Below are 16,761 nucleotides of genomic sequence, written 5' to 3'. Positions count from 1 at the left end.
GAAAGAGAGCAGTTGCTAGGTAGAAATAAGTGCTAAATGAAGAGGGTAAATGAATCATTCCAGAAAAAGACCTCATTGAGAATTGGGGTCATTGGAAAAGGTAATGCTAAAGAAAAGAATTTGACTGGAGTTAAAAGGGTAGGGGTGTGTGTGTGTGTGTGTGTGTGTGTGTGTGTGTGTGTGTTTATGGTAAAGATTTTATTTATTTGAGAGAGAGAATGAGAGCGAGTGCACGAGTCGGCGGCGGGGCAGAGGGAGAGAGAGAATCTCAAGCAGACTCCCCGCTGAGTGTGGAGCCCCATGCAGGGCTCGATCTCATGACCCTGAGATCATGACCTGAGCCACCCAGGCTCACAACCCTGAGATCACTTAACTAACCAAAAGGGTGGAGATATTTAAACAAATGAAAGGCTAAGGGGACATTTTACATGTTGGCTTTGTCAACGACAGAGATAGGAATATACAGGGCATCACAGGGTATGTGTGTCGTGTTGACAGCAAATACTCTGAAATGCATTGCTTAAGGACTAAATACAGGTGACAGAGGAAATATGGAGGTTAAAACACCTTATGATTCTCACTCATGGTCTAAAGTTCTTTGTTGGCAAAGCAACTGCTCAGGGTGTATGAGAGACCTGAGAGATATCAGGTTAAGCCGTGGGTTTAAGAAGAATTAGGAAATAGTCCTGGAAAGGATGAGATGGAATTGAAACTTCAGTTTCCTCACACTTTTGGAATTTTCATGTAGTTGTTATCAGTTAGGTTTCACATAATACTGAACAGGGCTAGATATTCAGGTTTTAACTTATTTCATAAAAGGGCACGTGTTTCAAAATATTTTTCTCCTCCCTCTTTAGGTTATTTCATAGTAATTCTATTTCTGTTATCCCTGATGGAGCGTTTGATGGCAATCCACTCTTAAGAACTATGTAAGTAGTTTGGGGCGCCTGGGTGGCACAGCGGTTAAGCGTCTGCCTTTGGCTCAGGGCGTGATCCCAGCGTTGTGGGATCGAGCCCCACATCGGGCTCCTCTGCTGGGAGCCTGTTTCTTCCTCTCCCACTCGCCCTGCTTGTGTTCCCTCTCTCGCTGGCTGTCTCTATCTCTGTTGAATAAATAAATAAAATCTTAAAAAAAAAAAAAAAAGTCAGTTTCTAAAAAAAAAAAAAAAAAAGAACTATGTAAGTAGTTTTGAAGGTTTGTTTTAATAGAGAATCATGTAAAGCATGACTGTATGATGCCAGACATCTCAACGAAGAATGAAAATTCAGGCTTTTAGATATATGGACTTCGTGAACATCAATGTAGTGTTGGACGGCTTGTGAACATAAGAAAACTACTTTTTTTGGTATTTTTACAGACACTTGTATGATAATCCTCTGTCTTTTGTGGGGAACTCAGCATTTCACAATTTATCTGATCTGCATTCCTTGTAAGTATTATACAAATTTTATTTTTTAATTTTTATTCTTTTTTTTAGTATTTTGCAAATTTTAAAACAAACCTGAATATTTACGCAGTTGCTTAAAGGAAAACTAGAATGTATTATTGTAGCTCCAGAAGACAAAAATCTTTTATCTTTTTGTCCCCTTGGGAGAAAGTCCAAAGGACAATTCTGAAGATTTATGATGGTTCTTATTTATGTGAACACTTGGCCTAATTATCACAGTTTCAGGTACATTCAAGAATTGAAACTGATTTATTTTTAGGTCTAGTAGCACTGTGATTTTAAACTGTTAAAAAAATAAAATGAAAATATTATCCATGAAATTTTTTTGTTTTAAGTTATGTTTTCTCTCCCAATTTCTTAAAGAGTCATTCGAGGTGCAAGCATGGTACAGCAGTTCCCCAATCTGACTGGAACCATCCATCTGGAGAGTCTGTAAGTGCGGCTCTTTGAAGAGGGATAGTGTAAATATCACCTGTGGGCCTGCTCGGCAGGGTGCCGGTGCTGTTTGGTGATGATGCTGGGTTTGTGTTGATTTCCGTAATCTCTCTTTGTGAACAGCATGCATGGAGATGGATGTATATTGGGTTTGGGCTCAGTCAGCTCAGGTAGGGGATAGCCTGGTATATGGATATTAGATCTGAAAAGTTCGCTGAAAATATAAGGCAGTAAGTAAATGCCAAATTCAAAGCAGGCTTTAGGAATTCAGAAGCGCAGCAGTAGAGGTGAGTATCAGAGAAAGCTTTAGAGAGGAGGTGTCATGTTTTCAAAATTGAATATTGTCAGGTTTCCCACAGCTGGGGCTTTTATTTAGAAAGGCAGGATTCAGTAAAATAGGGAGTACTGAAAATTTCCTCAGGGGTGGCATACAGATGATCATATATAGTTAGAATTGCATGTGTTGAATGCGGTGTGATATGGAGAAATTTGGAAAGTCATTTGGGTCACAGTTTTAAAATGGCCACATTGAACATATGGCAAATCTTCCCAGTGGATGGTCTGTGAATGGGGTACATATGGATCCAGGCTTTTGTTGACCTGAACCCTCCAGAAGCCAGGAGGCGCCTGAGGTGGCTAAGGGTCTCCAGCCGCAAGGAGCCTTACCAGAGTAGGTCACATAAATATTATGATTTTCACATGTGCCAAGATGTAAGGAAAAAGAGGTCAGGAAGCACTGGGCTCAGAAGTTTACACTTGCATATTCAGGTCCTTTGGATGTCTCGAGTACATTACAGCAGGTGGTGTGAGGAGAGTAAGAGAGACTGGAGATGGGAAGAACCACAAGGAGGCCCTGGGAATAATCCCCTTGCTAAAGGAACACCTTTAACACCACTGGCCTTCCTCCGAGTGGCCTGCTATTCCTCCACCCCTCCCTGCGTCATTTCATGCATGAGCTACGTAACAGCATTAAAAATGAATGGAGGGTCAGTTGCTGGACACACCACAAAGGAAGAAAGCACAGGAGTTGGTATAGACTGCAGGCAGCCTGGAGGGAGAGAGCATTTCACAACGGCGAGTTAGGTTAGCTAGGTTTGGGAGGCAGGATGCTACGTTGGTTTCATACGTTGTGGGTATGAAGTGGTGTTGCAGGCCATTGTAGTCAGGCTGTGGCTGTGGGTTAGTATTTTTCTGTTGGTCCACAAGAGAAATCAGCCTCATTGTCTGCAAAATATTAACATCTCGTGTCACAAGCTTTTCTGCCTTACTATGAAAATGAAATCCATAATGCTTACTCCAATTTCCCACATGCCGGACTTTAAGGAGTAAGCAGGCAGTGGGATACACAGACTTCAGTTCATATACAAATCCGTTTCTTTTTCTATGTGAGAATAGCATTTTGTTTACCATCTCAACTTGAACCATTTCTTAGATGAACAATGTTTTTCCACAGGACCTTGACGGGCACCAAGATAAGCAGCATATCCAGTAACTTGTGCCAAGAACAAAAGATGCTTAGGACTTTGTAAGTTGGGTCCCTCTTCGCTTCTCATACTTTTTCTCTTATGTGCTTCCCATATATTGAGTTTTATTTTTGATAAGCTATTTACATTAGCTGATTTTAGGGCAGAATTCTGTCTTATTTGTTCCCTTTATGGAAATGAGCAGGTGTTTTCGTGACCCCAGGGTAGGTAACATTTATTTCAGTTTGGTTTTAGGGTGATGTATATGTCACACATCTTGGGACTTTTTACTCTGAACAAAGTAAAACCAGACCAGGCTCTTCCTTGGTATTTTTCTTATCCGGACTTCCTTGTCCTTATTCTAGATGCCCAGGACTGTCAGCTCTCTCCATCTTTCTCTTTCATCCATAACCTAAGCAGAGCCCAAATCTTTCTTGGGTCAGGAACCAGCTAAGCATGGAGCTTTCCAAAAACTTTAAACTATCCTGGAAATTAAAAATAAATAAAGGATGTAAAAATGTCACAAGAACAAACAATTAAGTTACTAAGCTGTTAATAAGTGTTCAGTGGAGAGAGATAGTAACAAAATAAGTGACTGATTGATGAAGCAAATCGTTAAATGTGGAGTATCAAGCCCAGTGATCACTATTGAGGAAACACTGCAGTGGGATTAGCTGAGAGTTATTGAGTCCCTGTATTTGATTTAATATAATTTTTTTGAAAATGTGAGCTATGCATACCACCCCTCACAGCTTTATAATTAAATAACAACATAGAAATTGTTTAGAATATAAACAATATTATAAAAATACAAAAAACCACATCATCTACCATTCTGACATAATTTTATATATTTTCCATATTTTTATATATTTAATTTTATATGCTTAATGTTTTTAATAATTTCACTTAAAAATTGAAAAAAATTTTAAATGTTTTTAAATCATTTTATATTGTCTATACTCAACATTATGTACTTGAAGTTTGCAAATCTTAAGCCTGTTTTATCAGTAAGGTACTCTAGAAGCTTAAAAGTCTTAGAAAAAAATGGTTGCTTTTCTTCAGCTCTCTGCTACAGATCTTAGTGCTGCTTCCAATACTTCTGAGTATAGCTCTTCTAACTTAGGGTACTGATAACATAGAAATTAATTTGTTCATTTTCATTGTTTTAAGGGACTTGTCTTACAACAATATAAAAGAACTTCCAAGCTTTAATGGTTGCCATGCTCTGGAAGAAATGTAAGTTGGTCTTTGACTTACTCTTTTTGCTATGGTTTATTGTTGATTCACTGAATGTTTCCTATTTTAAATAATGGCTTTAATATTAAAAAATCAGAAATATTAAGGAAATAAGTGCATATAATCAGGTGTTCCTGTGAATAAATGTCAGATTGCACTAGGTATGGTCATGCAACCAGCATTTCTTAGGTACTTACAAGGCATTCTGGGAGACAGTATAGGGGGAGGACTGTGTATACAAAAGACAAACAGGGGCGCCTGGGTGGCTCAGTCGTTAAGTGTCTGCCTTCGGCTCAGGGCGTGATCCCAGAGTCCTGGGATCGAGCCCCACATCAGGCTCCTCTGCTGGGAGCCTGCTTCTTCCTCTCCCACTCCCCCTGCTTGTGTTCCCTCTCTTGCTGGCTGTCTCTATCTCTGTCAAATAAATAAAATCTTTAAAAAACAAACAAACAAACAAACAGACAAACAAAGACTGTTCCTGGCTATCGAGGGAAACCAAACATTGATACCTACCGTGTACCAATAAGCTCTGGTGGCTGCTGGTTGGGAGAAGGGAGAGGAAGGCGTTAATTCTCCTGTTCCTGATCCCCTTCTGCCTCTAGCCTTCTTCCTACAGTACTTGGTATAATTGTGTTGTCCTGGATCCTTTTTTTACCATGTTGTCTTCCTGCTCTCCTGAGTGGGGTTGCTAAGGAATTTAGATGGTATACGTTACTTCCCAGTATAAATTGGGATGAAATACCAATTAGTCTAACCCTTTGGTGTTACAGATGAGGAAATGGCAGTTCTCTTTTCTTTCAACAAGATCACTCTGTGTTACTTATGAATGAGTATTTAAGCTTAGAAAAAATTGAAGAAATGTTATCTTTCAAAATAAATTTTTTTCTTTCATTCTTTTTTTTTTTTTTTTTTTTTTTTTTTTCTTTGCAACGTAATCAGATCCACCAGATAAAAGAAGGCACTTTTCAAGGCCTGATATCTCTGAGGATTCTGTAAGTTTCTCTCTGATTATTAGAAACAAATACAGAGTTTGTCCAGTTATAAATTAATACATCATTATAATTTCCGTGATAGATATACTTAAAGAAACAATTTATTATATATAAATATTGTTCAAATTTTACCACGTGGTACTTTATCAATAATCTACTTTCAGTATTTTTTTTTAACCTTAGCTTTTTATTTAGTAAACTTAGCTGATTTATGATATTGTGCGTTGATAAGTGAAAAAGCATAATGTGGATAACCTGAGAGATGGAGCTTGTTTGTTTTCACATCACACTGATGAGGTTTGCCAATCTATTAGGGCAGGGCTGGCAAACTATAGCCTGTGGGCCAGGTCGAGCCTTTATCCAATTGTTATAAATTAGGTTTTACTGGAAGACAGCCATGCCCTTTTGTGTAAGTGTTGTCTAAAACTTCTTTCACCATACTATGGCAGAGTTGAGTAGTTGGGAGTAGAGACCATATGACCTAGAGGTGAAAATATTTACTATCTGGCCCTCGACAGAAAAAATGTGCCAACCCTTGCCTGGGGTATGTATCGTCACAAATATAGCTAATATGCAGCAGAAGCAGTCATTGGAAAAAATGTATTTGTATTTGAATGTGTATTTGTGCCAAATATTCTCTTAAGCACTTGGGGATCGAGAGGTGGCTACGACAAGCCTTGTCCCCACCTTTACAGAACTTTAGTGCAGAAAACACAATACGCTAAAACACATTTTTAAAATATAGAGCAAATTTGAAAAATTGAAGGTGAAGTGAAATTACATGTATTGAATCCTGTCTTCCAGTAGATCCCCAGTAAGAAACTGAAAATGCTTTCTACTAGAAAATATTTTATTGGAGGTTGGGATCTTTCCTCGTGCCTGACCGGCTTACTGCGTGTGGATCTGGGCAGTAGCGAGGAAGGGGACTGGCTCCTAGCTGCCATCACTTCTAGAGCACTGATAAGCGACAACAATGAAAAGCTGGCCTTTTTATGATTTGGAACCAAGTTTGTCCGGTTGTCCTGTGATCCGGGAGATGCGTAATGGAATGAATTTATCGAGCTTTTAAATTTCCATTAACACTCAGTTTAAGTGTGGTTGCAGATTATTTCTCTGTTTTTATTAATTCTGCAATATCAGAGTTTCTCAGGGTGTGTTTCTGAATATAGTACAGCTCTGGTGTTGATATGATTCTTATTTCCTGCTCGGGAAAAGAATGATATCTGAAGCCCTTCTGGAATGCTCTTGTTTACATATTGATTATTTGTCTTCCCTGGGGCCTTATCACTGACCTTTGAGAAGGCAAATAGTACGAAACCTGTTTTTATTTTCAGCTTTGTCAGGAGCTGAGTTTTTCCTCGCCTACTTAATAGTACCAAAGGTTATATCATATCGTTTATATTTTTGAACTGGTACCAGAATGATAAGGTGGAGAAAATTCACAACTGTTTTGAAACAGATGCCAACTAGAATTACCGCTCTAGGGAACCCATTCCAAGAAATAGATTTTTGTGAAGGGGAGGGATTCATCATAAACTTGAAGTTGTTGGGCAAGATTAATAAGATTTGTTATCTTATCAGGGATACTGTGACTACCTCTGATTCCACAGTGTGGTCGAAGCAACTGCAATTTGAGTTTATTTGAAACAATTAACATGCTGCTCCTGTAATTGCAGAGATCTGAGTAGAAACCTGATTCATGAAATTCACAACAGAGCTTTTGCCAAGCTTGGGTCGATAACTAACCTGTAAGTTGATGATTTTATGCAGGAATATCATGAAAGAAATGAATAGTCTACAGAAACTTGTGTTTTAGCGTTGTCCTATGGAAATATTTTTCTGTTCAGTCGCTCCCTTGGGTAACGCCTTCTCAGGTGGCAGGATGAATGCCAGATCTGTTGTTTGAGCGCACCGGAACTTCCTTGTAGAGCTCTAATATTTAGGATGTTTACACATGTATGGATGTTTTTGTGTAACTTGCATCCTAGGAGTTAATTTGAAGTCTCATTCACATTTCAGAGATATAAGTTTCAATGAATTAACTTCATTTCCTACGGAAGGCCTGAATGGGCTAAATCAACTGAAACTTGTTGGCAACTTCAAGCTAAAAGAAGCCTTAGCAGCAAAAGATTTTGTTAATCTCAGGTGTGTTTTTGCTTATTTTTCTTTTTTGTTCAAGTTATGGTGGGCCCCTAAATTATAGAGTATGCTAGTTTTTTGCTGTGGTTCTCAGATTTTCTGGGAGGCTATAATTTAAGAGTATTTTCTACCTCAGTCCTCACAAATTTGGTAAAAAAATAGAACATGAGCATTATTCCGTAGTTTTTGAGAACATGAATTGGAGCCCTTGAGACTGTCAGGGAGATAACGTAGCCGTTCATCAGCCTGGTTTTTTATACAGCAGATGTGTCGTTAACAATGTGGCAGGAACCCCGTAACTGTGAACCTACAGAAAATTGACACAATGCTCTAATACTTCATAAAGACATTTGATACAGTAGACACGGGGCTTGGGGATAGTACTGTGGGAGAAGAGAATAAATATGTCTACTATACTTATGCGAGCAAAGCACATTCATTTAGTGGTATAAAGTCTCAAAGGATCTGGGACATTGCTGTTAAATGAAACTACCAGTATCATATGATAACTTAGGCATGGTTAATTCATGTATAAAAGGGGTCTGATAAGATTTCATTTTAAATTGCCGTATTACTGCTAAATTTTAAATAGGGCTTGTTCTGAATTCAGTTTTTAAAAGCATATCTTCTATGAAAAGAGAAACTCATGGTATCATCTGATAGCAGAGTTCTTTTCACAGATGAGGAAACTGAGGCCCAGACCGGCTAATGACCAGCTTTTAAAGCATGCAACAGTCAGGTCTTTCTGACTCCTGGGCTCTTACAGATTGAAGTACTTTTTACAAAACAAAAGCATGTCTGTGACGTTGTTATTCAGTGTAGATTTTACCACTTTTCCAGGTCTTTATCAGTACCATATGCTTATCAGTGCTGTGCATTTTGGGGTTGTGACTCGTACGCACATTCAAACACGGAAGATACCAGCCTCCAAGACCACAGTGTGGCAAAGGATAAAGGCGAGTGCATGTACTTCTAAAAACAGAACGCTCTTTAGGGTATTAATTCAAGTCTGTCTCTGCTATTGTAATCATTTGTGAAGGTTAACTATGAAATATGTGAGAAAATGGCATTTACTGTGCTACTGGCATCTTTGTTAGGAAGCCTCCTGCAAGCTGAACTTACATCATGTATAAGAGAGAAGATTACAGAAAAGTATGGTTTTTTCAATTGCATAAAGCTTGAATTAAACACAGTTTATGTTGTTTATTCAGGTCCCACTGATGCAGCAGGTGTCACGAGCAGTGCAGAAAATGAAGAACATAGTCAAATAATTATCCACTGTACACCCTCCACAGGTACGGCCAATACGTTTTGCTGCAGTTTCTTGCTTTAAACGAACATCAGGCAAATATCTGAAACGTGGGGGGAAAGATGTGATTTTTTTGGTAACAGGAGTAGGACTAGATGATGTCATAAGGCCTTCTGCCTCAAAGCGTGGTCTCTGTACCAGGAGCTTAGGCATCTCGTACAGAATCTCAGTCCCAGAATCATTGACTCAGAGTCTCGGTGTTAACAAGCTCCCAGAGGGTTATGTGCATTCAAAATTGAGTGGCAAAATTGAGCTCTTCTTTAACTCTAGGACGAGCTCTAGAAGTAACGGATCTGCAAGGATTTTTAGTGTTACCCTTTTTTTTTTTTTTAAATGCAACCTTGCTTTTCCTTTTCTTTCCACTTTATCTCATGGAACTTTAGTAGACTTGGGAAAGTTACTAAAATGAGACCACATATTTAGTCGTGATGTAATTTTGAATTAGGGCTCATCTATCAGGGAAGATGAATTTGGACTTTTACTGTAAAAGAAAAAATAAATAATTGGCTAACTTGTGTGCTATGAAGTAGATTTTTTTAAAAGATTTTGTTTATTTATCAGAGAGCAAGTGAGTGAGAAAGCACGGACAGGGAGCAGCAGAGGAAGAGGGAGAAGCAGACTCCCTCCCAAGGAGGGAGCCTGATGTGAGGCTCGATCTCGGGACCCTGAGATCGTGATCTGAGCTGAAGGCAGACGCTTAACTGACTGAGCCACTCAGTGCCCCCCCTTTTTAAACATTTTTTATTTATTCATTTGAGAGAGAAAGCATAAGCAAGGGGGAGGGCCAGAGGGAGGAAAAGCAGACTCTGCATGGAGCCCATCGTGGGGCTCGATCCCAGGACCCTGGGATCATGACCTGAGCCAAAGGCAGATGCTTAACCAACTGAGCCACCCAGGTGCCCCAGATCGTGAGCTTTTTAAGGGGCTGTGTTTGTATTCTTTTAATACTTAGTACAGTGCCTATGTAGAGAATGAGCTTAAAGTGATCAGATGAGTGAATGGAATTGGCAACAATCAATTCAGTTTAGGCAATGTATTTTGTCTAGTTTCTGAATTAATTGTTGGAAGCTAAGAGGGTGCAGCTTGCTCACTGGCCTTACTGGGGTCCTTGTGTTGGAGAAGGTACATAAGGAACGGACAACCCAATGAGAAGGGAATAGCCTTATTAAAGGGGAGACTAGACCTGAACAGGCAGGGATTCCATGTCCTCCACACCTAATTTAAACCTTTGTCAGCCAGGAGGAACGTTAGTCTGAGCTCATCTCCGCGGGCTGCAGTAGAGATACACTGCAGGCCTGCCTCCCCACTCAGTTGTAGTAACACATAGACGCCCCTGTGCTCCCTCACACCGAAGCAGGAAGCAGGAAGTAGCAGAGAGTGGGGTCCTTCAGTTAGAACTGGAGGAGGCAGCAGGTTTTCAAAGACAGAGACTAGGTGGAGCCTGCTCTCCAGGCTTTTGATGGAAAGTACCTCCACCTACCAAACACTTCCAGAAGGGTGAACTGTTCTCTCAGGTCAGATGAACTACTACTCCCGCTTCCTTGAAAGGAGGATGAGTTTAGATACAGACATAACAGTGAACGCTTCCTCTTAACACTCCCTGAGGGGGGAATAAAAAATAATTACTTAATTAAAAACGTTTTTTGAAGTTTCTTATGATATTTGGGATATCACAAGATATAAATGTTGCAGAGACGGCTTGTTAGGTCTGTGAATGTCTCAGTGATTTAAAATGCTGTATGGGGGGCGCCTGGGTGGCACAGCGGTTAAGCGTCTGCCTTCGGCTCAGGGCGTAATCCTGGCGTTATGGGATCGAGCCCCACATCGGGCTCCTCTGTTAGGAGCCTCTTCCTCTCCCACTCCCCCTGCTTGTGTTCCCTCTCTCGCTGGCTGTCTCTATCTCTGTTGAATAAATAAATTTAAAAAATCTTAAAAAAAAAAAAATGCTGTATGGGATGTATCAAACTTCATGACAGTTCAGAAGGTTAAATCAGAACATGTGTTTTAGGCAACTGTAACACATAGTTTTCTTGTGCTCTGTAAACAACATTTCGCTTTTCTTTACTAATTTTAAAATAAAATAGTTGTCATTTGTGACATAACTAGCCTGTCAAAGCCCGTTAGTAGAACATACAATTTAGTCACTAAATTAGTTGTTGCAATCCTAGTGTAAGTCTCACAGGGTTTTACTGGCTATAGCTTTGTATGTATCTAACATCCGTGTGGTTTTGCTCTCGCTTCACTGTCTTATTGAATAACCTTTGTCAGGTCAATCGAACACTTTGACATCTCAATTTCTCTGGATGAAAAGTGGGTATAATTATACCTGTCTTAACCTGCTTTGTCAGGTTGCCCTTGAAAGCCATTAAGAAATGTGGGGGGAAAAATAGATGTATACATACATACATGTACATATATAATTTTTAAAAGCTGTATTAGGACTAGGAAGGAGGAAGAAAAGGACCTCATTATTTATTGAAGTCCAGCTATGTACTTAGTAACCTGCTTAGGTACCTCATGTATATAATTTTACTTAAGCTACAGCATGCTATGAAATAGGCATTGTTATCCACAGGTGAGAAAATGAAATTTATACAGGTGTAAGCTGCTTTCTCAAGGAAGAACAGCATATTACGAACCTTAAATTAAAACCCTAGTTTATCTGATTCCAAGCCTTCAGTATATATCAAGTACTTTTCATGTACGAGACACTGTACTGTATCTATGCAATCACTGTATAGCTTTACAAATTATTTAATAAAAGAAATTAAAGTCAGTTATTTTTAAAATAGCCTTAGTCCATTGACTAAAAAAGCTAAGAAATAGTAATCTTTTCAATTTGGTTCAATTTTGGTATCAGATTTAATTATCCTAGATTAACCATCTTTAGTTTTTCTCTGAAGCCATAGCATACCGGGAATACGGTGTTTTCTAAATTGTCTTTTATTTCTCTCTCTTGTTTTAGGTGCTTTTAAGCCCTGCGAATATCTACTGGGAAGTTGGATGATCCGTCTTACCGTGTGGTTCATTTTCTTGGTTGCATTGTTTTTCAACCTCCTTGTCATTTTAACAACATTTGCATCTTGTTCATCACTGCCTTCCTCCAAATTGTTCATAGGCCTGATTTCTGTATCCAACTTATTCATGGGAGCTTATACCGGCATCTTAACTTTTCTGGATGCTGTGTCCTGGGGCAGATTTGCTGAATTTGGCATTTGGTGGGAGATTGGCAGCGGGTGCAGAATAGCTGGGTTTCTTGCTATTTTCTCCTCTGAAAGTGCCATATTTTTATTAATGTTGGCAGCTGTCGAAAGAAGCTTATCTGCAAAAGATATAATGAAAAATGGGAAAAGCAATCATCTCAAACAGTTCCGGATTGCTGCCCTTTTTGCTTTCCTGGGAGCGGCAGTGGCAGGCTGTTTTCCACTTTTCCATAGAGGGGAATATTCTGCATCACCCCTATGCTTGCCATTCCCCACAGGAGAAACGCCGTCGTTAGGATTTACTGTGACCTTAGTGCTATTAAACTCATTAGCGTTTTTATTAATGGCCATTATCTACACCAAACTTTACTGCAACTTGGAAAAAGAGGACCTTTCAGAGAACTCACATTCTAGCATGATTAAGCATGTTGCGTGGCTCATCTTCACCAACTGCATCTTTTTCTGCCCCGTTGCATTTTTCTCATTTGCGCCATTGATCACTGCAATCTCCATCAGCCCTGAAATAATGAAGTCTGTTACTCTGATATTTTTCCCGTTGCCCGCTTGCCTGAATCCAGTCCTATATGTTTTCTTCAACCCAAAGTTTAAAGAAGACTGGAAGTTACTGAAGCGACACATTACCAAGAAAAGCGGATCGGTTTCAGTTTCCATCAGTAGCCAAGCCGGCTGTGTGGAACAGGATTTCTACTATGACTGTGGCATGTACTCACATTTGCAGGGTAACCTGACTGTGTGTGACTGCTGTGAATCCTTTCTTTTGACAAAGCCAGTGTCATGCAAACACTTAATAAAATCACACAGCTGTCCTGCATTGGCAGTGGGTTCTTGCCAAAGACCAGACAGCTATTGGTCCGACTGTGGCACACAGTCGGCCCACTCTGATTATGCAGATGAAGAAGATTCCTTTGTCTCCGACAGTTCTGACCAGGTGCAGGCCTGTGGACGAGCCTGCTTCTATCAGAGTCGAGGATTCCCTTTGGTGCGCTATGCTTACAATCTACCAAGAGTTAAAGACTGAATTGATGTGTTTGTAACTGTTTCCCCCATCAACCAAAATCATAGCATTTATAGACTGAACCCTAGTCTGATCTTTCATCTGGGAAGCACTTCTGTGATCACTGCCTGGTGTGTCACTTAGAAGGAGGAGGAGGTGGCAGTTTATTTCTCAAACCAGACATTTTCAGAGAACAAGTGCCTAAACTGTCAATCAATGAAAAATGCAATGTCCAAGCAATGTGTGGTCTATTTGGAACAAATTTATAACTTGAAAAAGATTTTATGTATATCATAGCAATATAACGTTAGGTTTTCCTGATCCGTAAGAAGCAAATTTATACCTGTTTCTGCATTAAGCACAAGATGAAGAACAGCTGTTAATATTTTTTTAAGAATATTTTAAAATGTGATTTTATGTAACGAAGAAAAAGTCTTGCTAATTTTACCTAATGTTGCATCATTAATCTCAGGACAAACTTACTGCAGGGCCAAAAAAGGGATTGCCTCCCAGGTAGAACTGTGAGAGTAGAAGAGTAGGCATCATCACCCTATTGCATTTTCGGGTCCCATCTTTGACATAATAGAATCATAAATTTTGTTTAAGTGACTTATAAATCTAAAACCTGAAGATGTTTTTAAAACAATATTAACAACTGTTAGATTTTAAAAGAATAGCTGAACGTTTGTTTTCAGACATGACGCATCTCTTCGGTGCGATCACGGTGATTTTTTCCTCAATGTCTTGTGACCACACTAGGAAAAAAGTAAAGGACTAATCGTTGTGTGGGTTTGATAGATTTGGATAAACTACTAACTAATAAGGAATTTTAACAGCATCTGAGGGATTTGATGGCTCCGGGGAATGTTCCCATCAATAAACAGTTCTTAATATCATTGGCTGTACCAACATTTTTCAGTTTTGTTGGTATGCTGTCTACGTATACTTTGAATTATACAGAAGATAAACAGTGGTAAATTGTTGTGTCAAGTTGGAAGAAATTGGGAGTAATTATTGACACAAAGCACTTATAATGGTTTCTTAGTGAGCCGGATTCTCCTGAAACTGCTCTCATATGGTAGCTTCCATACAATTCCCCCTTACTGTGATTTAAATACAAAAGAGCCTATGCAAGAGTTCAGATACTGTGCTCTTGTGAGACAAAACAGATGTGTCGTCAGAGAAAAAGAAAAAGGAATAAAGCTTAGGCCTATGTCTTTAGCAATTAAAAATTTTACTTGATTCTTGTCTATGGACTTTTGACATGTCACTATGTGGAGTCTTAAAGTTATAAATGTTCAGTATGTTTTTTGAACAATATGCTAAATCAATAGCAAACCCACTGCCATATTAGTTATTCAGGATATACTAAAAACATTAAGCTAGATTGCAGTTTAATAATTAAACTGTATATACTGTGCATATAATGAATTTTTATCTTATGTAAATTATTTTTAGAACACAAGTTGGGAAATGTGGCTTCTGTTCATTTCGTTTAATTAAAGCTACCTCCTAAACTATAGTGGCTGCCAGTAGCAGAATGTTAAATTGTGGTTTATATAATTTTTTGCATTGTAAATAGTCTTGGTTGTACATTGTCAGTGTAATAAAGACAGAATCTTTGTATATCAAAATCATGTAGTTTGTATAAAATGCGGGAGGGATTTATTTTCAGTGTGTTGTAATTTTGTAAGGCCAACTATTCACAAGTTTTTAAAGTTGCTATCATGTTTGTATATTTACACATCTGATAAATATTAAATCATAACTTGGTAAAAAAATCGTAGCTAAAGGTTTTTTTCCCTCCAAAATACAAGTCACTGAAAACTTTGCATTCATTTAAAGTATAGAATAGTAGATATCTAAAATATGTGGTAAATCGTGCTATATGTCTAGTGAGAAATACACTATTGTACACAGTGTTTTGAATTATTAAAGTTCTAGAAATCTAGCAATCTATTTTGCCTTAATTTGTTACTAGGTATGTTAATGAATTTGTTTAATGTTAAAGTAAGCAAATGAAACTATTTTTTAAGTGAAGAATATTGGAAGAAATGTTCGAAGAACACTTTGCTGATTTTTAGAAGTAAGATTTTATTATTGTTTTTTCCATTTCTCAATTTTATATAAGATTTTATTCTATCTTAAGTCTGAACCATACTCATGGAAAACAAATTGTGAAATTTAAGAGAATACCATGAATTCGATCTTTATTTAAAAGCAAATGATTGGTGGGGGTGCCTGACTGGCTCAGTAGGTGGTGCGTGTGACTCTTGATCTCAGGGTCGTGAATTTGAGCCCTACATTGGGTGTAGAGATTACTTAGGAATAAAATCTTAAAAAAAAAGAAAAGAAAAGAAAAGAGCACAAATGATTGGGGTGCCTGGCTGGCTTAGAGGAGCATGAGACTTTTGATCTCGGGGTTGTAAGTTCCAGCCCCACGTTTAATGTAAAGATTGCTTAAATAAATAAAAGCAAATGACTTAAAATCCTGCATGATACCAAATGTAGTCAAATGTAGTCATTTTACAGATGAGAAAATAGAGGGCTTGATGAAATTTAAGTGACTACCAAAGCCACATAAAACAAATTAGAAACCAAACCAGCACCCAGTTTCTCTTAATCTGAGACATAGTTTTTTGGTTTTGTTCATTTGTTTTAAACAATGTCTGGAATTCCCATAACAAAAAGTAGAATTGTGTAATTACTCCTCCCATCCCTTCAGACTTCAGCCCAGGTACCCATCACTCAAATGTGGCAATTATCAACAGCACATGGTAAATCTCGTTTCAACTTCACCCCATTCACCCATTCACTACCTCCCTCTAATCCATCTGCCCCTTTGATTAGTATTATTTATTTAAGATTTATTTATTTATTTTAGAGAGAGACAGTTTTAAGCAGACTTCATGCTGAGCGTGAAGCCCAAAGTAGGCGAGATCCCGCGACTTTGACACCATGACCTGAGCCAAAACCAAGAGTTGACGCTGGACCAATTGCGCCACCCAGGGACATCTGCCCCTTGGATTATTTTGAAATGAATCTAAGCCGTTATCTGTAAATATTTCAATATGTCCAGGGATAAATTTTTAAAAGTTGCCTAATATATTGCTACAAGGCTAACAGGTAATGGTGTTATTTTTTAACAAAGTCAGACAGGGATTTTTAAGCAAAAGTTACTCTTGTAACAAGGTTACAAGCCAGCAAAAAATAAAATTTATCTCAAATATATACCATGAAAGTGAAAATAAACGAGTAGTAAGAAGTTACTAAGTTAATACCCAAAAACTTAAGGGGAGAGGCCTTTTGAGCTTATTGATACATTTATATATAATTCTACGGAACTTGAGGGGTGCCTGGGTGGCTCAGTTGGTTAAGTGTCTGCCTTCGGCTCAGGTCATGATCTCAGGGTCCTGGGATGGAGCCCTGAGGTCTGACTCCCTGTTCAGTGGGGAGTCTGCTTCTCCTTCTCTTTCTCCCCCTCGGCACCCCTGCCCTTCCTCTCTTCCTCTCTCAAA

General features: G+C 38.6%; 1 protein-coding gene across 1 annotated transcript in view; it reads left to right on the top strand.

Annotated features, from left to right (window-relative positions):
- Positions 1–15,514, top strand: part of LGR4 (leucine rich repeat containing G protein-coupled receptor 4) — a 100,909-nt gene extending 85,395 nt beyond the window's left edge. The window contains exons 8-18 of the mRNA XM_040639801.1: positions 858–929; positions 1,359–1,430; positions 1,812–1,880; positions 3,337–3,408; positions 4,520–4,584; positions 5,505–5,577; positions 7,254–7,325; positions 7,597–7,722; positions 8,557–8,672; positions 8,928–9,011; positions 11,991–15,514. Coding sequence (XP_040495735.1) covers positions 858–929; positions 1,359–1,430; positions 1,812–1,880; positions 3,337–3,408; positions 4,520–4,584; positions 5,505–5,577; positions 7,254–7,325; positions 7,597–7,722; positions 8,557–8,672; positions 8,928–9,011; positions 11,991–13,267 — 2,098 coding nt within the window. The 3' untranslated portion in view covers positions 13,268–15,514. The remainder of the gene's footprint in view (positions 1–857; positions 930–1,358; positions 1,431–1,811; positions 1,881–3,336; positions 3,409–4,519; positions 4,585–5,504; positions 5,578–7,253; positions 7,326–7,596; positions 7,723–8,556; positions 8,673–8,927; positions 9,012–11,990) is intronic.
- The last annotated feature ends 1,247 nt before the right edge of the window (positions 15,515–16,761 follow it).

The sequence above is a fragment of the Ursus maritimus genome, unplaced genomic scaffold, assembly GCF_017311325.1.
Source record: "Ursus maritimus isolate PB19 unplaced genomic scaffold, ASM1731132v1 scaffold_23, whole genome shotgun sequence".
Taxonomy (NCBI): domain Eukaryota; kingdom Metazoa; phylum Chordata; class Mammalia; order Carnivora; family Ursidae; genus Ursus; species Ursus maritimus.
The sequence above is the reverse complement of the archived record's forward strand: the minus strand, read 5'-3'. Positions and strand labels throughout refer to the sequence as shown.